This window comes from Microtus ochrogaster, chromosome 4 (assembly GCF_000317375.1).
Source record: "Microtus ochrogaster isolate Prairie Vole_2 chromosome 4, MicOch1.0, whole genome shotgun sequence".
NCBI classification, from domain to species: domain Eukaryota; kingdom Metazoa; phylum Chordata; class Mammalia; order Rodentia; family Cricetidae; genus Microtus; species Microtus ochrogaster.
Window position 1 is genome coordinate 6,341,359 of NC_022011.1, and position 25,662 is coordinate 6,367,020.

The 25,662-nt window shown below is 49.5% G+C and overlaps 1 protein-coding gene across 1 annotated transcript in view; it reads right to left on the reverse strand.

Moving 5' to 3' along the window:
- Bean1 (brain expressed associated with NEDD4 1) overlaps positions 1-24,985 on the reverse strand; it is a 43,082-nt gene extending 18,097 nt beyond the window's left edge. The window contains exons 1-2 of the mRNA XM_026778886.1: positions 24,253-24,985; positions 13,789-13,895 (exon numbers count right to left, since the gene is read on the reverse strand). Of these exons, the coding sequence (XP_026634687.1) occupies positions 13,789-13,813 (25 nt within the window). The 5' untranslated portion in view covers positions 13,814-13,895; positions 24,253-24,985. The remainder of the gene's footprint in view (positions 1-13,788; positions 13,896-24,252) is intronic.
- Positions 24,986-25,662: the final 677 nt, after the last annotated feature.

Below are 25,662 nucleotides of genomic sequence, written 5' to 3' on the forward strand. Positions count from 1 at the left end.
CCCACATGGCCTCTTTTTTCACAGTGCCGGGGATTGAACTCAGAGACTTGTGCATTCTAGGCAAGTACTCTACCAATGAGCTGTATCGCCAGGTTTTGAAAACACTGATAGAGTCCCAGTGTATGCTGGGTAAGTGGGTGGTGTGGAACTGGGTTGAGAAGCGTCTGTAGGGGTGGGGGTGAGGGGACTATCAGCCAGGGGTTTAGCTCCAATCTGCCAGCTTGCATTGTGGGACTTACAATCATGACAGAAAAATGGCCATTTACGTTAACATGGAAGTTCCAGGAGCTCATGAATATTTGATCCATAAAATGTTAAATTCACAAATGCGGCTGATGACCACCAGCTGTCCCACGTTGGGAGAGAGAAGCTTACTGGTGTCATCCACAGACTTCTGTACTGCAAAGTTCTCAGTCCCTGGAACAAGCCTAGAGCTAGGATGGCTGAGGCTCTCTCAGGTCCTGATTTCTCAGAGATTCATGCGGCCTTCTGCCTCAGAGCCCAGACTGAAGAGACTTAGCTTTGTCAAAGGTTTGTCACTGCTGGACCTGCTCATCCATCCTGTCATATCTGTCCTAGTTTCCTTCACATTGCTGTGACAAAACACTCTGGCGATGAGAAACTAAGGGAGGAAAACGTTTATTGCTTCTCATCCTTCTAGGTCATAGTTCATTACTGAGGGAAGTCATGGCAGTAATGAAGGCAGGAGATTGAAGCCGAAACTACTGCTTGCTGGCTCACTGACAGGCTGATGCTTAGCTGTATTTCTGGCAGAGTATAGGACTACCTGCCTAGGGACTGTGGCATCTATAGTGGACTGGCCCTTCTATATCAGTTAATAATTAAGACAATCTCTCCCCGACACGCCCACAGGCTAGGCTGGTCCAGACAGTAACTCAAATGACTGTAGCTCTGTGATGCTGATAATCAAAGCTAGCTAGGACAGAAACTCAAAGGCAAACATATTCAGGATATGAATATCATAAACGTCATTGTTTTCTCCAAAGACCTGATACACAGGGAAAAAAAATCTGGCTCACAGACTTTTGTCACATGCCTACGAAGCTAACATTCAGGAGTCAGAGACTAGAAAACCAGTTCCAGATCATTCTCCGCTACACAGTGAGTTTGAGGCCAGCCTGGGCTAGGTGATACATTGTTACAAACAAAGGAAAGAAAAACAAAATGCAACAAAACAAGAGACCAACGGAACTGCATGACTGATTCTTTCTGCTCTTTCTGCTTTAGCCCCCAGGACACTCAGAAACACGCCTGCAACTGAACTCAACATGAATAGAAACTGGTCTTTCCTTGTCTTTCTTGGGCTAATTAGCATTATTAGTAAGAAAGAAAATCTCGAATTATTTCTGTGAGTCAGACTTAGGGTCTGTGTAGATCACCACTACACTATTTGTTATTGCAGAGCTGAATCACCACCTTGGCATGGGGGCATTGCCTATACCCACCACCACCCAAAATTAAACGGTTCAAAAGCTTTAGAGAGAGGAAGTCCTGCAGGTGGTAAATGCAGTCATTAAAACCCTTGGTTAGTGACGTTGGCTGTCCTCATCTCTCAGATAAGGTAATTATGTTTGAAGGTGTTTCTCTGTGAATTGCACAAGACCATGTAAGTAGATTTATATAAACACTCCATAAATGCAACCGCAAAGGCTGGCCACAACTCTAAGGACACCATTTCAGTCCTATCTGAGCAAAGACAGTGAGATTCAGTGGAGTGCTTGACTGGAATTGCTTCCCACAGTTCCTCACTATCTCTGTCAGCCTGAATGGCACAGGATGTGAATGCTGGCAGCTTCCCTGTTACTGTGAATAAAAGAGAGTATAATTTACTTAGGATGCTGTTAGTTAAGCAGTGGTCACAGCAGTGAATAAACATGGCTAGCTGCGACACGAGCCTCGAGTTGTGGCCCTGAGCGTGATGAAAATGGGTTAGTGGGCTAGCTGGTAACTGTAGAGGGAGTAAGCTTCAATGGCCCATGTCTTAGGGTTTTTATTGCTGTAAAGAGACACCATGACCACAACAACTCTTACAAAGGAAAACAGTTGAGGTCGGCTTACAATGTCAGAAGTTTAGTCCATTATTATAGCAGCATGCAGGCAGACACGACACTCAGAAAGGAGCTGAGAGTTCTACATCTTGATCCACAGGCAACAGGAGGTGAACCGAGTCCCCCACTGGGTGTAGCTTGAGCATATTAGACCTCAAAGCCTACCTCCACAGTGACACATTATCTCCAATGGGGCCATACCTCCTAACAGTGCCATTCCCTATCCGCCAAGCATTCGAACACGAGTCTATGAGCGTCATACCTATTCAAAACACCATACCCCGAGAGACGCTCCAGATTCCTGGGGTTGATTTCTGCCTGGGATGCAGTAGAGTAGAGCCTGGATCTCTTTGCCTGAGGCAGCCTTTATTTTTACACAAAGAGATATAAGCTCCTAAGAAGTCAGTGTTTTCCCTAGGCCTCACTCTGCAAAGCCATCAGCAGAGAAGGTGAGTAGGCTTTACTATCGGGAAGCATTTGAGAACAACCTGTGACTGTTCTTTGGGTGAACACTGAGCCATGCAGACACCAGTCAACTAGAAGGAAAGAAATCTTAAAACTACAGCCAAGAAAGAAAAATCCAAGTAGAAACATGAGCAACTGTATGTTGTAGTAGAGACAGATTTTTACAGCCTTAGTTCAAACCACATCCTAAACAGCCAGACAAACCACAGCTCCTATGGCATAGTTACTATATTATCTAAAATGTTCAATGCTCAACAAATGCGCAAAAAGAAAGAGGAAAACATGAGTTATAGTCAGAAAATATCAAATAAAAATAACAAAAAGCAGCAGTCAATAAAAGCTGTCTGTGTACATCCTCAGATATCAGACTGGACAGACAAAACTTTAAAGCAATTATAAACATGGGTAAGTCAGTAAAGAAGTTATGTTTAAAGAGTTTAAGGAAGGTATGATTGCAAGGCTCCAAGGAGCAGAGAATCTTGGCAAACCACCATAGAGAACTTGGTGGAGCCAGGCAGCCATGCACACCTACAATCCCAGCACGGGGGAGTCCAAGCCAGGAGGACCAGGAGCTTGACACCAACCTCGCTGTTGTGGATTCCTTCCTATTGCTGGGATAAAACACTCAGATCAAAAGCAGCTTAGGGCGGAAGTGGTTCGCTTCAGGTTAAAGGTGACAGTTCATTGAGGGGGGTCAGGGTAGGAACTCAGGAAAGAACCCGAAGCAGAGACCAGAGGAATGCTGTTCGCTTACTCACAAGCTCACACTTAGCTTGCTTTCTTATACAGCCCAGGACTACTTGCCAAGGGAATGGTGCTGCCCACAGTGGGCTGGGTCCTCCTACATCAATTAACAATGCAACCTCCCGGCAGATAAATCCATAGGCCAATCAGATCTGAGTATTTCCCTCAGTTAGAACTCCCTGCTCAGGAGGTTTGAGGTTGTGTCAAGTTGACAGGGAAGGCTAACTAGGACACTCAGCTAGTTCAAAGCCTACCAGGGATACATGAAACCTTGTTTTCTGTTTGTTTGTTTGTTTGTTTGTTTGACAAATAGAACTGGAAAGACAATGCTAAGAAACCATTAGAGGAACTCAACATCAGATTTCAAGTGCCAAAGAACTGGTAAACTTGAAAACAAATCAACAGAAAGTCACCCAATGTGAATAGAGGGGGAGGAGGAGGGAGGGAGAGAGGGAGGGGAAGGGAGGGGGAAGGAGAGAGAGGGAGGGGAGGGAGGGAGGAAGGGAGAAAGGGGGGAGAGGAAGAGAGAGAGGGGGGAAAGAGAGAGAGAGAATGAATAGAGCCTCAGAAACTTAGATCAAATTTCCCCCAATTTGGTAACCTACTCTACATAGACAAGAAACTCAGCAAATCTCAAGTAGAATAAACACAAAGAGAGATCCCCACCTCAGCACATCAGACACACTACTGAAGGCCAAGGACAGAGAAAGCTCCTACAGGGGAGCCTGTTAGTAGTGAAGGGCTAATAAGAAACCATGGAGCACCGAGGCAGTGGATGGCACCGTCAAGCTAACCGCTAAATAAGAGTGCTGTATTAGCAAAACTCCCTCAAAACTGAAACAAAAGAACTTCCAGACAAGCAAAAGCAAGAGGCCTTGCTGCTGGCAGGCTTGGTGTGCAAGAGATACTAAAGCTGAGGGAAAGGTGCTAGCTTTAGTAAGGGCTAGCCTGATTCCGCAGGAAGGAGGAAATGCAAAGTTAGGGTTCAGAAGTATATTCTTTCTCATTTACTCTTTTTGAAATAATTTATTGATGTGTATCTATGTGTCTGCAGATGTGGGTGCCCATAGAAGCCAGAAGACGGCACTGGGTCCCCTGCAGCTCACAGGTACTTGTGAACCACCTGCTGTGAGCGCTGGGAACTGAACCAGACCTTTGCAAGTGCCCTAAACTGCTGAACCATCCCTTCGGGCCCCTCACGCCTCTCTCTAGCTCCTTTAAAAGACACAAGGTTGTATAATCCTTAAACTTTAATTCTATTTTGATATGTTCACATCACATACGGATGCAGCAAATATGCGAATAAAAGCACAAAAACGGGGAAAGAGGCATTAGGTCAAAGTTTCCCTATTATGCTGGATTGAGTTACTACTACTCTGAAATAGACTGTGATACAGAGACACATACACAACCCTCAGAGCGATTACTAACAGATGTTTTTTAAAATCCCAGAAGACTACAACCAGTAAATTAAATATGTTTACTTCATTGGAAAGAGGTACAGGAGGAACACAAGGACAAAAGAGACACGAGACAAAAGGAAAACACACATTAAAATGCCCTTTGTGCTAGTCCGTCATCTATGTTTTTATTAGTTTGTTTTTGTAAAAACATATGGGTGAATCAGTTACTTAAGCAACAGAGAGCTCCAGAGTAAATAAAAAGGCAAGGTCAACTATACACTGACCACAAGAAATGTATTTTAGTTAGATTTAGGAAGCAAACAGGTGAAAGAAAATAAAAGAATGGGAGAAGAAATACCAAGCAGGTCGTTGGCATGATTTTTGTTTTGTTTTGTTTTGTTTTTCGAGACAGGGTTTCTCTGTGGAGCCCTGGCTGTCCTGGAACTCGCTCTGTAGATCAGGATGGCCTTGAACTCAGAAGATATTTGTCTGCCTCTGCCTCTGCCTCCCAAATATCCATAGAAGTTCCCTCAGGGACTACACACAGGCTAGCAGTGTAATATATATAATCTAAGGTATTTTATCATTAGTAGGAAGAGAACTAGGCCAGCCCAAGTAACAGAGCAAAATCAAAAGTCATGGGTTCAAATCCTGCCTCTGCCTCTGGCCAGTGGTGACCACTAAGCTTTTTGAACCTCTTGCCTCATCTGTAAAATTGGAGCAGTGTCCTCTGATATAAGCTAATCAAAGCACATTGATTAATAGGATGCCTGGCTCATAACAGGCGCCCAAAATATAAAAATTAAACCTTAAAACCCTAAAGATATTTCCTAGATGCAGCTCTAAATGTGAATGGTTATCAGGCACAGTGGCACACACCTTTAATCCCAGCGCTCTGGAAGCAGAGTCAGGTGGATCTCTGAGTTCAAGGCCAGCCTGGTCTACAGAGTGAGTTCCAGAACACTCAGGGCTACACAGGAAACCCCTGTCTCTAAACAACAACACCAACTGCAGCAAAACCAAACAAAGATAAATGTGAATCATAAAACACTTGAAGATGAAGAGATCCGTGAATAGCTTCACGGCTTTAGACCCTTTGAGTAGGACACAAAAGGTTCTAACCACTAACACGCACAGCGGGTCTGTATTGAGATTAAAGAACTCTGATGGGCGTTTGGGCTGCAGAGTGGGAGGGGCGGGATGGTGAGGGGGTTGAAAGATTGCCCGGGCACTGAGATGTGAACAGGGTCAGGGTCACATCTAAAATGGACAGGGATACTGAAGAAAGACTTCGCTAATGCACCCCATCATTCACAGTGTGCCCCCAGGACCCTGGAGATCAGCTCTCTGAGCTGTCTATGTACTGGTTAATAGAGCTCGGGACACAAAACAATCCTTCTCCTCCTCTTCACAGAATTGCCCTTCCTCCATGATTAGCTTTCTACCCTAACCGGCTTGTTCTCCGCTGGATACACAAGCGATTAGTCACGCCGCCCATGACAGCGGCTCAATGTCAAGCAGCGCTAACAGCGAACACATCTGTGAGCAGACAGGAAAACGAATTTGAAAGCCTAGGCCTCCTGTTCGCTGAGACAACCCAAGACAGCCTTTCTCCAAATGATAAGCAAAAAGCCCCACAGGAATCTTTTCAGACGGAAACATGCAGTCCTTCACCGCAGCTGACAGGAAGTGGGTGCTGTTTACCTAGAGTCTCTGGATGATGGCTCACACCCTCGGTGCCTCTGGCACCTCCCGCTACCTGTGTCAGGGCTGACCTTGTTGCCTTTGAACCCTACCCCTGCAGCACAAAGGCACGCTCCTGGTTAATAACTTAAACTGACCGACAGACCCTTGTTTGGTCTTCGGTCTTTGCACAGCAGGAGAGAGGGAAGGCGCTGTACGTCCCTTTGTTCCGAATGTGCTTTATCAACTTGCGGTACCCGTGGCATTTGTGAGAAGACATTGTGTACAGCTGGGCCGTTCATTTCTTAAATCCCAGTTCAGGAGCAAAGACAGAATAAAACCTGGCATGGGAATGACAGCTAAACATTTACGGTGCCAGTCTCCCCTTCTACTGAAGTCTGGGGTTTTCACTTAGCACTCAGTCGAATTTATATTTAAAGAACACCTGCCAGGTTCCTGAAGCTTCAAATTCAGTTGTAAATTACGTACTGTCTGGGTCCCCCGATAGTCATGTTGTTGTAGATAATTGGATTTTACGCTTGGCAGACAGGCCAGTGCGTCAGGACTGCAGGTATAGTCGGCCATCTCACTCCTCCACAGCACCACTGTCCCCACGGTTGACAGCGTGCTGTTGACACCCTATGCATGTGTAATGGCCACATGTCCTCCGATGTCCTTAAAATGTCAACGTCACTGCACATATTTTAAAGTACCGGGGAACCCCCTTTACCTTGAAAAGTGGGAAATTTCTGAAAAAGCTTAAATTATTTTGCCAGGGCTCTCCTAAATGTTATTATACACACGTTTGCTGAAATCTGAAATGTCACCAACACCAGATAAAACCTCTTTCTTGACACAGGTACGAGACTGAACGTGGTCAACACGGGCTTTCCAATTTGTACCATTTTATTCTTGGAATGGCAGTGATGAAATCCTCTGCTCCTCAGGACTACAAGAAGATAATTCATAATCTCATACTTAGTTAAACGAAATAATTCTGTATATAAAATTTAACCTATATTTTATGGATAAAAAGGTAGGCATATGCTATTAACCCAAAGATATCATGAAAGCCAGAGGCAATCTTTAGGCAGGAAGATTTTTGCAATGCTATGTCCAGCCGAGGGGCCATTCACATATAAAGACTGCCTATAAATCAATAATGAAAGCACACCATAGAAAAATGGCTAAAGATCCGAGAGGCCCTTTAAGAAGAGAGTATTCAAGATCCTATGCTAAGTCACTAGAAATTCAAACGAAAAGCACCATGCGCCAGACAGGTTTCCTACTCTAATGGCTAAGATGAACAACTTAGACTCTGCTCACTGTTGTCAGGGAACACAGTGGTCAGAAACCTCAGATTTGCTAGTGAGAGGCCAGGTTGGAACAGCCATATTGGAAGTATTTGGCTTTTACCTATGGAAGCTAAACATTGGTATATTCTAGTGTCCAAGCTCCTACTTCTAGGTGGGAGACCTTTTCACTGGAACTGGGCAGTATAGTGTGATGGGCACCGGCAGCTACTGAATAAAAACCAATTAAGATTTAGAATCCAGTTCTTTAGTTGTACTAATCACATTCTGAATACTAGGAACTACCTGTGGCTTGGGCCATTCGTACTGGACCATTTCCACTACTGAAGCATGTTCTCTTGGACAGAACTGTACTAGGATACCCCAGCATGGCTATGCATTCATCATCTCAAATGGAAGAAAACACAGATGCCCAGTAGAGGAGAACAGAGAAGTTGCTTGTGGTATATTTACACAATGGAATGCTATATGGTGGTGAGAATATATGATCTACAATTATACCCAGTAAGGTAGGCAAAGCGTACAACACGATCGTGAACAAAGAACATACTGTAAGATTCCAATAAAGTTTGACGTTTAGGCAACACTAATTTGTGGTCGCCATTGGCCCAGGAGAGTGAGCGGAGGATATGAAGGAGTTCTGCGTGCAGGCAAGACTGTGTTCCCCAGCAGGAGCATGCTTGGTTTATGGGAATTCTTTGAGCTGTAACCTGGTGATGGTGCACCTTTCTGTAGGCACATTCAAGGCAGTGGAGTGCTGGAAACCAGTTTTCATAAAGGAAAAGCAAGAAAGTAAGAGAGAAGAGGGAGGGGGAGAGAAGGAAGGGGAAAAGGAGGGATGAGTGATGGAAGAGCAGGGAGGAGGAGGGAGTGAAGAGGAAAGTGTGAAGGAAGTAAGGAAGGTCTCAGAGCTGTAGTCTGCCAATTTTCATGACGTAAATGCTCCCACCATGAATAGTTTAACCACTTGCTTATGAAACCCTTAAATGTTTTTAATTATTGGCTCTTGTTGGCTGACATTTCTGCTTAAAGAAAGAAAGAAAAATGAAAAGAAGGAAGGAAGGAAGGGAGGGAGAAAGAGAGAGAGAGAGAGAGAGAGAGAGAGAGAGAGAGAGAGAGAGAGAGAAAGAAAGAAAGAAAGAAAAAGAAAAATCACTAGAGACTGACCAGGGTAGGAGAGGCTCAAAGCTTCCTCCGGATGTGGTGCCCTCCAGATACTCTGGTGTCTGAAGCTTGAAGTGGGATGAGGGCTGCTCCAGCCAGGAACTTAAAGTAGGCTTCTCTGACTGTCCCTAGCCTCTTAAGTGAGTATGGTGTGTGTGTGTGTGTGTGTGTGTGTGTGTGTGTGTGTGTGTGTGTGTGTGTGGGTGTGGGTGAGGGCAGGGATCTTGCTCTGACAACCTTTGTCCCTTGAAGCAGCTCTGTCTCAGTCTCTCTTTCAAAGGAGTCTGGTCTTCTTATCCTGCAATCAGAGTTGGAGACTCTCCTGGGACACTTTCTCACTTTGTGTGGCAGCTGCACTTAAGGGCGGTGCAGGCAGGACACTGAAGTGGCAGCCGCACAGATGCTCTGTGACCTGATCCAGCTGGCGTGAGAAGGGGTTGGGGCAGAGCCCCAGAAGGAACAGGACCTGCAGAGGGCTTTTATCCAGCCTACATTACAGGTCTAGGGGAATCAATCTTATTGAGCACACCTACTTTCAAACTCTACCTTTTGACCCTTTCATGCTGGAGACCCTTTCCTGCCATCCAGGGACGCAGGGCCAGGAGGCTAGGTGAGGGCTGAGGGGTGAGAGATGAGAGTGAGAGGTGGGTCTGAGAGGCGCACAGGGTGCTGAGCAGGATGAGTTTCTTGAACCCTGCAGAGAGAGGTGTCCTCAAGTTTCAAGGAAGAGGGATGGGTTTAAAGGGAAACCACTAGAAGCGGATGGTTTGGGGATTCAGAAGGGACCCAGGGCCTCTGGGCAGGTGGTTTTCCCCAGCAGGACCGGCTGTCTTGTTTCTGAAGCAGACAGGCTGCTCATTTCTGTGGTGGTTTCCCAGAGGACGACCAGCCTCTCCCGAGCCCTGGGCACAGTTCCAGAGGCAGAGGCGAGCGCCAGGGTGGCTAACACATGGGAGCCCTTGGCAGAGGAACAGCAGTGCGCTTACTCATCTGGCTGGAGAGGACGCCATCCTCTCCACGAACCTGGCTCTGGGTGGCCACACCAGGGATCATTCTTCCCTTGGCAAGACCATGAGATGTGGACATCGTGGTACCCTCCAGTCATGCGAGTCTCTCTCTTGAGTTCCTTCTCTTCCCCAGCGCCCCACGCTTGTCCTGCCAGCTCCCCAATTTACAGCTCCAGCTCCAGACTCACCCCTGAACTCCAGGCTCATATGTCTAGCTGTCTGCCCACATCTTCACCCTGGTGTCTATGTAACATCTCAGACACAGTGGGCCTTCAAGTCTGCCTCGGCCCGTTCACCGTTTGTTCCAGGAGTTCCCTCGGCTCAGTAAAACGTCAGACCCGTTCTTCCACACGCTCAGCCCCACGCACTGCCACTAGTGAGTCTTTTCTTCCCGCCCATGGTCCTTTCTATGCCGGAACAGGCCATACCTGCTCCTGCTCTGAATTCTCCCACTCAAGAGCACTCTTCTGCAAGACGCCTGCATGACCCAGTCTCCCAGAATCATCTCTAGCAATGCTTCTATTTGTTGACAGTTTTATGTGTATGAGTGGTTTGCCTGCATGGATCTGTGCACCACGTTTGCATGCCTGTGGAGACCAGAGTAGGCCATGGCATCCCTTGGAGTTGGGCTTTCAGTTGGTGGTCACTGTGTGGGTGTAGGGAAATGAACTCCAGCCCTCTCTAAGGGCAATAAGTGCTCGAAACTGCTAAGCCATCTTTCTAGTCCTAGCATGGTCTTAACTCATTCTTCATTTGCCAGCTCATCCGGCTGTATTTGCTCCATACCACCCCTGATACATTATAAGTAAATGCACACAATGCTTATGCCCACGTGAGTGTGTGTACATGTGTGCAGATGCCAGAGGTGAACCCTGGGTGTCTCTTCTGTCCCTTTCTAATTTTTTGAGGTAAGGTGTCTCCCTCAACTTGGAGCCCATTCATTGGCTGGCCAGCAAACTCCAGGGGTTTTCTTGTCTCTACCTCCCCAGTGGTAGGGTTACAAGCACAGGATGTGCACTACCAGCACCTGGGTGACATGCGTACTTTTATGAACTCCCATTTTATAGGTGAGGAAACTGAGGCCCGGTGATAAACAACTGGCTAAAGTCCCTTTCCCCTGGTTCCTTGCACCATCAAGTGATGGACAAAGACTAATGATCTTTGGGTGGCACCAGCATGTATTTAGGGTGACTGAGTTTGCATCCCGGCTCACTGGGAAAGAATGCCATGATTGATTAGTGCTGTCTGCTCTGGACACAGCAATGGCAAATGTTGAGTGTGCTCTATTATTTCCTCTTCTTGCCCTCAAATCCTCCCTTATGTTGATAGTGGCAGAGGTAACTATGACAACAACCAAAGAACCACTGTACTGTGAGTGTCTCCCAAAGGCCCAAGTGTTGATGCGAAGTGGTAAAGCCCTTAAGAGGCGGGGCCTTGCAGAAGGAAGTTAGGCCACCCGGGATACGCCCTTGGAGAGGATATAATCCAAGTGTTCCCTTGCGGTCATGAGGCAAGCAGGCTTCCTCTCCCACACACTTTTTTGCTATGATGTTCGGCCTTATCACAGGCCCCAAAGCATCATTTCCAACTGACCATGGACTGAAACCTCCAAACTATGAGCCAACTAATATTGCCCTCCTTCTAAATTAATGATCTCTGGTATTTTGTCATAGCAACAGACAGCTAGCTAATTCATGGTCCAAATCCCAGATTTACCCCTAGAGTTCCACCTTCTGTTTTCCCATCTCCATCATTAAAGACGTGACTAATAACACTGTGATAGGCAGAGGGATGGTTTCTTGAGCGTCTTCTCGGAGCCTGATACCAAGCTCAGCCCACCCTGCGGCCCCTCAAATCCGAGCAGCAAACTGCAAGACTTCACCGTGTCCATTTCATAGATGAGCAAACTGAGGGTTTGGGAAGATGAGAAGTTTGCCCTGGCTCACACAGCTGGCAAACAACAGCTCTAGGATGCGCGCATACTCTAGCCCAATACTGTCCTCACTCCAAGGGTGACCCTGAGCATAGGGCGGGGGCCTTGCAAGGCTGTGATTCTGGCCAGGCCTTGGATGGCCGTCACGAACTTGACAGGAGTGTGCCTACATGACTTCTCCATAGATTGTAGGGCATGTCTAGTCCTTTTTGTTTTGCTACCTGTTTATTCTCCAGTCCCCCCACTGTCCCCCAAATCAGCTCTTTCAGATCTGTCCCCAGAGGCCATAGGAGAGCAGCCTGCCCCCACCACACAGGGAGCTACATGGTGCTGCCATCTGCTAGATGACAATGAAGAGGCTGTGTGGCATCTGTGCTTAGAGCCTGGGTCCCCAGGGAGTCCTGGGCTGTTCTGCCCAGCAGGGGCCAGATGGGACCGATTCCCTCACTCCAGGCAAGGCCTCTGGGGCTGGGAAAGGCTCACAGACATGACTCTAAGCAGAGGAACTCCCTTTCCTCTTCTGGCTATATGGCCAGAGAGCTTGCAGGCTTCCCTGGCCGGGCTCCCCTGTCCTCCTCTGTCTTGTTCTTGTTGCCTCTCCTCCAAACTTCTCAGCTTCTCAATAGGGCTGCTGCTGAGAGCTGCTGGGGGTGCCCACAAGGGGCAGAGAGGAGCCCAGGTATCAGAAGGTGACATGGGGTTGGGAGGCAAGTGATCTACAGCTCAGCCCTTTATGGCTGATGTCTGCTCCACTCCCAGAAGGCCAGAGAAGCATGCCACATTACCAGTGTCCAGAGGTTTTGGCAGATCTGATTTCAGGGCTGGTTTAAGGCCATTTTAGCTGCTTTCTTCGGGAAACTTTTGGGCTTCGTTTTCCTTCCATGGGTTATGTTTCTATACCGCAGGGGCCAGGGTGTGGAGATGTGAACAGGAACAAACTGTCGCCTACTCTGAGTTTTCTAGGTTTTCTGCACAACCTGGCAGGGTCATTACATGAGCTAAGAAAGGCATGGTGGTCGCTGCCAGGTTTCTCACCACATGGAGCAGCTCCAGACTGAAGGCGAGGTGTTAAAAAGAGGGGGCATGTGACCCCATATGGCACCTCACCTCTCTCTAAGGCCTGCCGAGTCATGGAGTGAGCATGGACACCAAGGTGTGAGTGTGGACACGAAGGTGTCAGATGGGAAACTTCTGATGTCACCTCAACACACAGGCACGACTTCTCAACAAGGGATAGGCAGTTAGGCATGCTCCTCAAAGGACAAGTGATGCCAGTTTGAGGAGCTCAGGTGTGTAATGAGAGAAAGCAGGTTCTGCTGCAGAGCCATGAAGGTCGCCTGAGAGGGTGGAGGCCAAGCCGGAGAGCCTATGGAGGCTGTTGTCTTGAGTTCTAAGAGGACACCTGGCTGGTCTACCAATGGACTCCTCACAGTGGGGAGTCATGAGAAGACTCTTAAAGACAAAGTCATGCGTTTTCTTCAGTCAGCGGGAACTTTCTGGTGAGAGCTACGGGGTGAATTTCCTTAGGGCAGTCAGCCCCAAGGAACTGTTCTGTGGGACCGAAATCCACGAAGCATTGCTTGTGGGTATTTAAGTGTAGGAAGAAATTAAGCTCTTCGCTTGCTATGGAAACCACACAACCTATCACACCATCACAACAAAGGCCCTAAGAAGGTGTTTCTAGCATGTCTCAGCCAACACTGCCTACAGCTGCTTGGCCATGACCTTGTGGATGGGGGAGAATGCACCACTGTGCTTCAGACGGACCCTGAGCCACATCTTGGGAACAGGACAAAGTGTGACTTTCAGTTTCCAGGGAGCCCACTGTGGCTGTTGGGGTGACCTGTGCTTCCCCTCTACACCCCAGTCCCCAAGTCTCTCTATACTAGCCCTGGTCAGACTCCCCTCAGTGCCTTGGTCAACCATCCCAATGCCAACTTTACAACTCCACCCTCTAGTTCTGCAGCAGCTTAGACCCCAACAGTGACGGACGAGGAAGAGACTTACAGGGGCAAGGGCGTTTGAAGGACATGTAATCCTTGGAGCAGAACAGCGGAGCCAGCCTGCCCTCGAGCACAGCTCGGACTTCTTGAGGGGACGGCCCCTCCACTCACCTGTGGAGACACAAACAGGCAGGTGATAGGGTGCCTATAGCACCCCCATGTCTACAGGCTGTGTACTTACATCACTAGGTGGGGTGGGACTTAGGAACATGTTCCTAGTCTGGTATTCCTGGGCTACAAGGTGTGGGTTGTGGGTGCAGGGGTGGGGTGAATGGGTGTTGGGGTCACGGTGATGTGTAAAGGGTGGATCTCTCTTTTGGGAGACCCTGGAGTGGGAGAGTAATGCCATGGAGTTCTACTGTGAAGACTTGCTGTTTCCACATCCTCCATAGACTATAGCATCCTGAGTGCCTTAGGGCTGTCAGGATCCTTAAAGACTGGTCCAAAGTCCTCATTTCATACGGGAAACATGCAGAGGAGAGAGAAGCCTGTTTGAGGCTTCCTGGCTGGCACTGGGAGGGTGTTCCGTGCCTCCTAGCTCAGACTGTATTGTGACATTGCCCTAAGAGCCAGATTGCTCTTTTCCTCCTCATTTTGTCTATAAGGAAATCGAGGCTCAGAGAGGTCTTGTAGCTTGGCCGAGATCATACAGCTGCCAATTACAGCTGGGGTGAGACTCCAGGTCTGTTTTTTGCTCATGTCCCCAGTCAGCCAGCACCTCCTTTTGAAAGGCACCCAACACATTAGATCACCAATTAGAAAAACAAATGAAAGGAAAAGTCATTTCCTTTCCCTACCCCAACCTAGCTCCACATGAACTCTGTGTGACACCTGGATTTTTCAGGGTAGCATCAGCCATGCCAGGCCACTTCAACACTCCTTTACAAGGGGAACCGCTTTCAGAGCAATGTCCTCTCAGGCCACTGAAGGTTTGAACCCACTCAATCCCTCCCTGTGTGTCCCCAAAGGACATAGTGTGGGCTTTTATTTATCAAGAGGCACACTTGACTTCGGAAACTAAAATGTGCTTTAAGAAGTTTATTATTATTTCTGTGGAAGGACATTTTGCCTGCCCATATGTCTGTGCCTACTTGTGTGCCTGCCACTCTTAGAGGCCAGAAGAGGATGTTGAATCCCCTGAACTAGGGTTACAGACAGTTGTTGGCATACAGCTACTGAGAACTGAACTCAGGACCTCTGGAAGAGCCGTCAGAGCTATTAACTTCTGAGCCCTCTCTCTGGCCCCTAAAACGCGCTTTTGGGAGTGATTAGGACCATGGGTGTTGAGTCCTGGGGAAACAGCCTAACCCTTTCCTCGGGGACACTGGGGGTGGCATCATGTGGCCAGAATTTACCTGTGAGAGTCAGACCCAGAGGTTCTCAGTCTTGTCTCAGCTAGGAGCCCCTTCCACAGGTGTTTTCCGTTCCAAACAGGCACAGAGTTTGGATGGAGCCCATTGGCTACGCATACTGCGTGGAAACACGGGCCTTTCTGTTTAGTAAGTGAACAAGGAACTGCCTCTGCACTGCCTTGTTCTTCTCCCTGATCCCTTAAGACTAAGGTCAATGCAGTACTTCCTGGCATTGACTCTGGCCAAAGCGCTTCACCTTCCTGAACCTCATATCCTTCCTGGGAAAGCAGGGATAAGCTTGATGATGCTTCAGGAGCCTCTGTGTGGCAGGCCTCACGGTACTCTCTCTGTTCTCTGTGGGGGCAAGAGGAATGCAGGTGATCTGGGGACACCTCTGTAAGTAGTGACTTACCACTCACCCCTCAACATTGTTCAGCTTTGCCAGTGTGAGCCCTAGGCTGGCCTGACATCCACTCTTGGTCTTCATAAAAACCAAGGGAGAGTTTTGACCTGGGGAGGGAGGGTAGGAGTTTGAGCTCCCAGGCTGCTTAGAGCACCAGTTACACTCTAGGAGATTAAAGAAGAACTTTCAGGCATGTGGCCTTTGCGTTTGCAGATTACATGTGTGTGAAGGCCAGAAGAAGACATCAGGTGTCCTGCTTTACATTCCTTACCTTGTTCCCTTATAACATAGTTTCTTACTGAACCTGGAGCCGACAGGCCCTGGAGATCCTATCTCCATCCCCGCCCCCAGCTTTGGGGTCATAGGCTTTGGGGTTATAGGCATACATGGCCACTTCTGGCTTTTTTTCTTTTTAAATGTGGGTGCTGGGAGTCTAACTCAGGTCCTCATGCTAACAGAGAAAGCCTCTTATCCACCGAGCCATTTCTCCAGTCCTTGAGAAATCTCTTTTAAAGGAGGAATGGACGCATCAATCCCTCACCTGAGCCCCTTCCACAGCTCCCCGACACCTTTAGGAAAATGTCCAGCTCTTCTCTCTAGCACCCACAGCCCTGGGGTCTTCCTGACTCTCTGGTGCACTGACATAATGTTGGGGTTTAATAAGTGCATACTGAAGATACTTCCTGTAGTGCTGATCTTGGGGACACCAGATGCCATAGAGAGGTGCAGGTCACCTTCTCTTGAGGGGCTCCCCTTAGGGTGCTGCCTCTCTGAGAGGATTCTCTGGGATCACCATTTCCTCTGAACCTGGAGACTGAGGTGAAGGCTGGTGAGTCTCAGGGTGTGGAGAGGGTGGGTGTCTTACAGTCCAGGGTCTAATAAGTCCTGTATTACATGTGGTCAGTGACTCAAGTAGACAGTCCTATGTGGGAGTCTTTGGGGACAGTGGGCTCTACACATGTGGTTCACATTAACCAAACACTTGCTAAGTGCCACTTAGAGTCCCCTGCCCTATTGGGACAGGACCTTTGGGATGAGGAAAACCATTTCAGTTTTGCAGATGAGAAAATGGAGGCTTGAGGTGCTTACTTGCTCAAGGTCACAGAAAAGAGAGCCAGGAGAGCTGTGCCTGCAGGCCACCACAGGCCAGCTTTCAGGATCTCTTCCTGAAGCTTCCTTGACTGCTGGTGACAGATTGGTAACAATGGGGACACTTCCCCAGCTTGCGAACATCCTTGAATCCAGTTCTAGATGATCCTAGACACAGCATCTGGGGAGCATGGAAGGGCAGCAGGGTCTCTGCACCCTCGCTTGGGGCCCAGTTTAGAGGACATTTTCAAAAGTACCTGTTGGGGTAAGCCAGCCTTAGCCTGATACCAGCATATGCTACTATGTAGAGACAGTTTTTAAGTCATACTATACATGCCAAGAGGCAGGCCTTCACCATGCAGAGCCGATCATCTCCACGTATCCTGTTGCCTATATTGACACCGATGTTTGTCACAGCCAGGGCCACCATGCCAGCCCTGCACTGTGGACCACAGCTAACACTTTACACATAGCCGTTGACTGCCCTTTCCCAGCATGTACCCCATCCGGGCTTGCAAGGGATCCCCCTCAAATCATTTAAAGTTTACTTTTTTTTTGTTTTTCTTTTTTAAGTTCAGCTCTCATAAGTAGCCCATGCTGTCCTTGAACTCAAGACCCTCCTGCTTCAGCCTTTTGAACGCTGACCACACCTAGGGCCCCATGCGTGACAGGCAAGCGCTGTATTCCTGATCTATAGATCCCTGGCTTTCAAGAGAGATTGTTTGTACTCTAAAGAAGCAGCAAGATGCTCAAACTCCCAATCTATTTTCTCTTCCCTTTACCCACTAGAGGATCTCCAAGAGACCCATGGGAAAACCACTGCCTGGCCCATCAGACTCTCTGTTTGGGCAAAACTCTGTTGTCGTCCCCAGGAGAAAGGGGCTGGATGCATGGTGTCGTGTGAACAAGTACCCACCCAGGTCCCTGCATGTGAACACAGCCGTGACACGGTGATGAGGGCAGCTGACCAAGCCAGGCTCAGGTGGGCTGAGACCATGGGTTTCGGTCTGTGGGGAGTGCACCCCACCTGTCCTGGCGAGCATGGGCCCATCCGAGGTCACAATGACCCTGCCTGCCTCTCTCTGAGCCCAGCATCAGAGACTCAGCTTTTTCCCCGCTGTGATTCAGTCTCTGATGGATTGTCTGGCTGCGGATGCAAGAGAAGGTGGGCAGGCGGCACTCCAGGCTTTGACGTGACTGAATGGTGTGTGGCTAGACCACGCCATTTGTATATCTCTTTATGTTCCTGCCCCTGGCATACCTCTACTCTGGGCTTGTGGGACACTCAGACCTGGAGAGAGGAGGATGTGGGATCTACTGGGAAATAGTTCCAGGGGAGACTCAGTACCAAGGCTGGAGCTGGATCCAGGAGCCACACGTAAGAGGACAGCAGACAGGGAAGGGTTTTGGGATGGGCTGGGGCTCTAGCCACATTACGGAGGTCACGTGACAGGACACATTGTCCACTGCTGTCCCATGCTGTCGGCCTATCAGGTCCTCAGTATGAACCTCAACTTTATAAATGAGTTCTGAGATACAGAAGCAGAAAGGGGCCTGGTAAGGGGGGAGACACCTTGCCCAAAGTGGGGTCCTAGGAAGATTCAAAGCTGGGCAGCCGCAGGGTCAGCTTTTATTGTTTCTGAAAGATCTCTCTGGGCTTAGGGTGACCCTGAACACCAAGTGATGGGTGAGAGGCCTCTTCCATGTGTACCAGGTCTTGGGAGTTGCAGATGGAGTCATTCTTTGACGGTCTGTGTCCATAACACACCTCTCCTGCTAAAGGCAGAGTTACAATGGGCATGCACACTAGATGATAGGGAAGACAGAGCAGAGACAGCTGTGCAGGTGGGGCGCTGTGCATTTGGATAAAGCGGCGGTAGTGGGCTTCGGTAGGGGGTGGTAGGGGAGCAGAGATAGCAGTCAGCAGGCTGGGTGGATCCCTAGGGGAGGAGACTCTAGCTGCTCAGAGCAGAGCACTCAAATACTCTGGATGGGAACGTGCAGGTGAGTTTGACAGACATGTGGATCTGAGATAAGATGGTGTGAAAGGGGAGGAGGTGATCACGGCTCTGCGTTTGCTCAGGTGTAGCGAGGGCAACTGCAGACCGTAGGTGTCAGTGTCATAGATAACCTAGCACCCAGCCCGAGCCACAGGAAGTGCATGGTGACTATGGAGTGAATGAATGATGTCATCTCACAGGGCTTTGTTCCCTAGATCTGTGGGTGTGCGTGTGATCACTCAGAGCAGGAAGGCAGTGAGAAACCTTCCTGGACTTGGTTAGATGCACTGTTCTTGCAAGAGCGCTATCCAGCTTACCCCAGCAGAGGTAACATCAGCAACAGCACTTAGTCCTGTCACAGGAAGGGACCCAGTTGGGGACTTCCTCAATGAGGATGTTCACGCCTCAGTGAGTACCCCGAAGTCATACACTGTTTATCCTGGGGTTAAAGGCAGGAGAATGAACTCAGGAGTGGGGTGAGGAGGAGTGGGAGAAGACAATGGCCACTTGAAGCTTGCTGGCAGGTGCCTGAGTTCCGGCGTTATTAGACATAGGGTGTGGGAGCACCTCTGTTTCCCCGGACAACATCTGGTCACACATGGCTGTACTGGATTGGGTAAGATCTGTCTGGAAGTTTTTCGGTCTCTACTTGCCCTGATTTACCAGACTTGTTCCTCTATAGCAATGGGATCTCAACTTCCTAGTGCTGAGACCCTTTAATATACCTCATGTTATAGCAACCCCAGTCATGAAATTATTTTTGTTGCCACTGTAATTTTGCTACTGTTATGAATCACAATGTAAACATTTTTTGGAGACATAGGTTTTCCAAAGGGACCATGATCCTCAGGTTAAGAACCACTGCCCTATTGGGTCAAATTCCACCCTTGTGGCCAAACCATAGAGGTCTGATGTTCTTCATGAACATGGCTATCTGCAAGCGGGTCTGGTCCTGCCCAAGAGTATACTGAAGCCCGATTCATGGCTTGGTGACATCAGAAGAGACCCAGGCAGATGTTAATTTTAAAAATAAAATATGACATAATCCCAATGTGGCCACCAATAAGAAGAGAGAGACTGATCAAATTACGGTACGCAGTTACAGTGGAATATTATTATTATTTTTTTTCCCCACGAGGGCCATTTTTATTCAAACCACTACATTCCACTCCCTGGCCCCCACAGACTTGTAACCATAGCATAATGTAAAAAGCATTTAGTCTAACTTCAAAAGTCTCCATAGTCTATCACAGTCTCAACATTGTTTAAGAGTCCCAAAGTCTCTTTTGAGATTCATAGAATCTCTACAGTGGAATATTATGTAGCTACAAAATAATGTTTAAAAAATGTAATAACATATAGACTCTCAGTATGATGTTAGATGTAAAAAGAATTCTGATTATTCTAGGAAAACCCCAACAGGTTATAGAACTGTGCATGATCCTTATTTTGTAGAAGGAAATTCTAGCGAAAACATTCACACACAGCAAAAGATTAGGATGAAAATAGAATACACTGGAGGGATTAAGGAGAGTTTTTCATGTATTTTATATTTTTTATGGTATCTGAAATTTTCTACAGTGAAACATATTGATTTTATAATCTGAAGAATCATCAAAACGAAGGTTCAGGAAAGAGCCTTTTGTGGTAGAAAATAACTGGATAAAAAAGTCAATGCCAGTTCATTGAAAATGGCTAAAACTAATTTGCCTTTGAACTTTTCCTTTATGACTGATTTTTCTTTTTTAAGTTAGTTCACCATCTAATTTATGGATAACAGGGTTCATTAAGATGTTTGAAAACTAATCTTTTCTTGTGGCACGAGGGCTTGATCTCAGGGTCTTGTGTATGTGACGCAAGTACTCCACTCCAGAGCTGCATCATCAAAACCTTCAGAGTCTTTAAGCACTTTTTATTTTTGTCACTACGTCACCCAGGTTGGCACTGAACTCACTCCGTAGCCCAGAATTGCTAGGAGCCCATGATTCCCTTCTGTCGGCCTCCAGAGTGGTTGGGATTAGAGTTCACATCACCAGGCCCTGTGATCTTCATTCCTTTTAACAGCCATCAAATTATCCCTGATACTTAAGTCTTTTTAAAAGGATTTCTTCTTTCCTGTGTGCCTGTGTGTGCACGTACGCTCACGTGTGCACATGCGTGCGCCTTGGAGGTCAGAAGAGGGCATGAGATCTCATCAGGCTGGAGTTGGAGGTGCCTGTGGGCCACTCTGTGTGGGTTCTGGGAACCAAATTCTGGTCTTCTGCCAGAACAGCAACAAGCGCTCCTAACCACTGAGCCATCTCTTCCAGCTCTGGAAGCAAGTCATGTTTGCTGAATATTTGAGGGAACGGTGCCTCCCATACCGTAACATTTTGTTTTGAATCAATCTGAACACTTGGCAAGAATAATAAAAATAGCAGACCTCTGTTTTGTAAGGACCTTATGAGTTTTGCAGAGCAGACTCGATGTTGAGTGCTATTCTAGTCTCAGGAGATATCACAGTGAGTGCTATCGCTGGGGGGAAGGCAATAGACAAGTAAGGGCTATGGATGCCGGAGGCGATAAATGCTGCAGGGAAAACTGCGGAGGTGGAGAGAAGGGGCGGGAGACTGCTCTTTTATGTCAGTTGGACTAAATGAGTTTGATAATTGTTCGAGTAGAAGGAGTGTCTAAAACTGTGATAGCCACGGGCTTAGCGTAAGCACCTTCATTTTCAGCTCTCAGCCACAAAATGATCAAAGATCTCCACAGAGGAATTATCTTGATAACGAATTGCATGCCGCCAGAGTTAAAATGTGCTAATTATCAATTTCACAAACTCGTGGAAAATTAGGATGAGTCACAGTGATGGTATATATTCTATACCTAGCTCCAGTCCTTACCCTTCCAGAGCCTCGGGCTTCTCTACTGACACAGCGGGATGCTTACAGGATGTGTCCCCCTGCCTCCACTCTACCAGAATGCTGTTGTCTGAAACCAAAGAGGATATGTGCTTGTGCTTACAAATCCAAGCATGAGGGATGTTCCCAGCACAGTCATGGCAGGGCCCCTGGCCCGGGACCACTGGATGCAGCCATGGGCCTCCCATGTGTTACTTCTTTAGTCTTCATAAGGGGCACGACAGGTGTGCAATCAATACTCACTCCATGTTCACAACACTGAGGCTGTGAACATGCCCAGAACCAAACGCGTAAACGCTGCCTCTTGCTCCAAGAGCAGTGCTCACAGCCACAACTCTGTCTTGTGCTCACTTGCCAAGGGGCATGCCTCCCTGGCCTCAGTTTCTCTTTTGGGAAGCTGTGAGCTGATTAGGGCCTTCCTGTGACCTAGCCCATGCTTGCACGCTTTTTGTGACTAGGGTTCCGAGTGACAGTGATGTCCTTTGAGGGCGTCCAGCTGATTACTGCTAGAGACCCATGATCATCCCACATCCCCATCACGTTCCCTATCAGCTGTGCTCCAAATACTGAATGGAGCAGGAGAACAAACCTAATTCGGGAAGAGGAGGGGAGAGGGTTATGGAAGATGCAAAGAATGGGGTACCCCAGTGAGTGAGTGGGGGAGGGATAGGGGTGACTACAAGGGAAGGAGAGAGGGACTTCTGGAGAGAAGAACCCCAAGGAGGCAGCCATTCTGTTCCGCAACAGGTGGGAACATTTTCCAATTTCATTCCAGTTCTAGGTAGCAGGGACATGGGTGTCCTCTGCTTTCTTTCCACCAATGCTCCTGCCCCTCTACACCCTCCATGCCTGTCCTCCCACCATGGATGCTCCTATTTTCCCTAAGCCATGGGCATCTGACTGGCCTGCTCTGGGCCTAAGGCCCCAGCTCCCCAGACTCAGGGAGATCCTATTCAGATAACAGGGCAGCTCTTAAGTTCAAACCATGCTGTCTGTCACCAGCTCCAATTCCTTTATTAGAGTTATCATGGCCCTGTGACCTCCCGGCCAGAACAGACACATTATAGTCAATAAGAAATCATCACAGAGGGTACCCTTCTGACTCATGGTAACCTCGCTGTCCCACTCACTGGGCTTCTTGTTACCCGTTGGAACATCACCGTGGCTCACCTAAACCACCCCATGGAAGACAATCCTCCCTTCACCCACACCAGAGTGGACCAAGGTGTGTGCAGACTCCTTTATACAGGGTATGAACAATCGTGTGGGGGTATCTCAGCTTGGGGCAGCAAGTACCAGCCAAAGGAAAAAGGGCAGAACACCTGTTGTAGTCAGTGAGCCGTTTACAACCCGGACAGAGGCATAGAGAGAGGGTCTGGGCAGGCAGAGGATGCCAGCAAGTGCCTGAGAAAGGGGGGCTAAAGGAGACTTCAGCAGGCCCCTGGGGGAGTCAAAGCCTTTCTTAGAGGGCAGGAAGGAGGGCAGCGTCATGTTCCCTCACATCAGGGAAACTCACTTTGCCTCAGAAAATGACACCTGTGACCAAAAGCAGTCAAGTACTAGATAAATTGTCAGGCGCCCCAGAAGAATCATCTCATGATCTGGATTCATCTTCCATACGTTCCAGATGTGGGAAACTGAAGCTCAGAGAAGTCAAGGGTCTTGCCTAAGATCACACAGCTAGGGAATCAGCCAAGAGTGTTTTATGGCCCTAAAGTTTCTACACAGTCCACTAACAGAATCGTGCGTACTTTTCAAAGAGGGAAACTGAGGCACTCGGTGAAGTTCTAGTTAGCACCCCATACAATTGAGGAGAACCTACAGGACCCTCTGTTGGCCCTCAGGTGCACTTGGACTCGGTGAATCGAGACTCTGGCAGCCCCCTGTTTCTCTAGCACGTCACTGTGCGCTCCACTTCCTAGCCTGGGTTTGGCTGCCCATGCTGGCAACGGAGTGGCTGGCTGAGGAAAGTAGCCCAGGGTCGGCACTACCCACCTGTTCCTGGACTGCAGAGTCCGAAGGACAACCAGGAAGGGCTGCGGGAGTTAGCTGGGAGAGAGTGGGTATCGCCCAGATTGGGAAGGAATCTGGAGAGGGGTGGCCGTGCCACTCAGCGCTGCGCAGTCAGCAGAACCGCCACCTCCGATTCAGTTTCGGGTCCTTCCCAAGAGACGCACTTGGGAAAGTCTGCCGGGGGTGGGGGATGAGGGGTGGCGAGGAAGCATCTTCTGTCCTAGATGCTACAGTATCAGGGGCATGATCCAGGTGAGCAGCCCGTTGGAACGCCAAACTTCCTGGCTTAAGGTGGTGGGAGAGGGTCAAACTCCGTAGAACCTCAGCCCTTCTCCTCTCCCACCCCAGAAAGAGTGCACCCTAGTGTGTCTTTTACTGAGTGGGCTGGTCCGCGACCCTCCAAACCGAGGGCGAGGGACCTGGGGATCCTGTCTTGGGCTTCCACCCGGAGGATACTCGCTTGATACTCAGGCAGGCAGGAGACCTCGGGTTCCTTGCATTTCCCTGGGGGTGCGCGGGTCTCTGTGACTCTCTGGGGGGGGGGGGGGGGGTTGGGAGCAGGAACCGCAAGAGTCCCGGGAAGCCGCTCAGTTCCGCGCGCACTGAGGTTCCGCTTGGGACCGCGTCCCCCGCCGCCCAGCGCGTCCCCGGCCGCGTGCCTAAGCCGCCGGGACCCCCTCCGAGGCCCTCCCTGTGCCCCGAGCCCCTTACTCGGCTTGGCTGCCGCGCTCCGCTCCGTGCGCCGCAGTGCCGGCTCCAGCTTCGGCTCCAGCTCGGGTCCCACTCGGGCTCCGGCTCCCGCTCGGATGCCGTGGCGCTCGGTCTAGGCTGGGGCGTCGCGCCGCTCCGCCTGGGCCTGCTGTGCGTGCAGGGGCGGGGCGCACCGGCGGGGCCGGGTCGAGCGGACCCGCACCCTCGATCCCCGAACGAGCCGCTGGCGGCCGTCTCCGGGGCCCTGCCCTGCCCTGCCGCAGCCCCGCCTCGCCGCCCGTCGCCGTCTCCACGCCGCCGCTCGCGCCACCGTCACCCTCTTGGGTCCTCCTCGGCGGCGGCGCGGCTCCCAGGTCTCAGCTCGGCGGCGGCGGCTGCGGCGCGGCCCGGGTCATCGCTGAGATGGGGATGCGGGGGAGGTGGGAGCGCCGAGCCGCGCCCCTCTGCGCACAGCCAGCCCGACACCCACAAAGAGGTGGGGGGCGGGGGCAGGGCGGCGAGGAGGCCCAGGGATGCAGGGAGGCTGATGCGCCAGGCAGATGTGTGAAGGGTGGACAGACAGACACGTGTAGAGAAGGGTGGACCAACCACATGTCAGAGAAGGACACCCAGACAGGTTGGACAGAGACAAGAGCAAAGGGCAGAACAGAGGGTGGGGACGGCAGGAGGGACACAGCCTGCTGGCCTTTGGGATGGGCAGAGGAGCCTGTCAGGGCCGCCAGTTCCCAGCTGCTAGAATTCTCTTCACGTAGGCTTGGTCAAGGCTTCCAATCTGAGCTACCAGCAGGCCTATTTTCTTCACCCCTTGCCCATCCGGTGTCCTCTGTCTTGGCAGATGCAAGCCTGCTTTGGAAAATCCCTGGCTCAGGGGAGGGATCTGGGTTTCAGCTCCTCCTCTGCATTCACCACTTTGGGGGCCTCAGGCATGTCCCCTCCCCTCCCCTCCCCTCCCCTCCCTAGGCCTTTCCCTTTCATCATTACCACAAGGTCCCTGTTTGTTGCACACTTAAATATATTGGTGTGCTCGACAGTTATGGTATTTTGGATATTTATTCGCCCGGGAGAGTCCCGCAAGGGCTGCCCCGTCTGAGTGGGACTCCAGGGGTCTGCACAAGATGGCACTTGGTAAATCTGACCAGTGAATCTATCCACTGAGCCGGTGCCAACCCACTCTACAGGTTCATTTTATTGATGAGGGAGCTGAGGTTTAAAGAAGCAAGGACACCCGAAACCCTGACGCCTGCCACGGGCTGGAAAGCGGTTCTCAAAAATAAAACATGATGACAAAGAGCTGAACATGTTGATGATAAAACCTTGGGGAAGCAGAAAGGAGCCCTGGGGACCTTGTGCAAGAGAAGTGAGCCGGCTGCAGGCCCCACTGGGAGGTGGGCTAAGAGCGGCCTTCAGGAG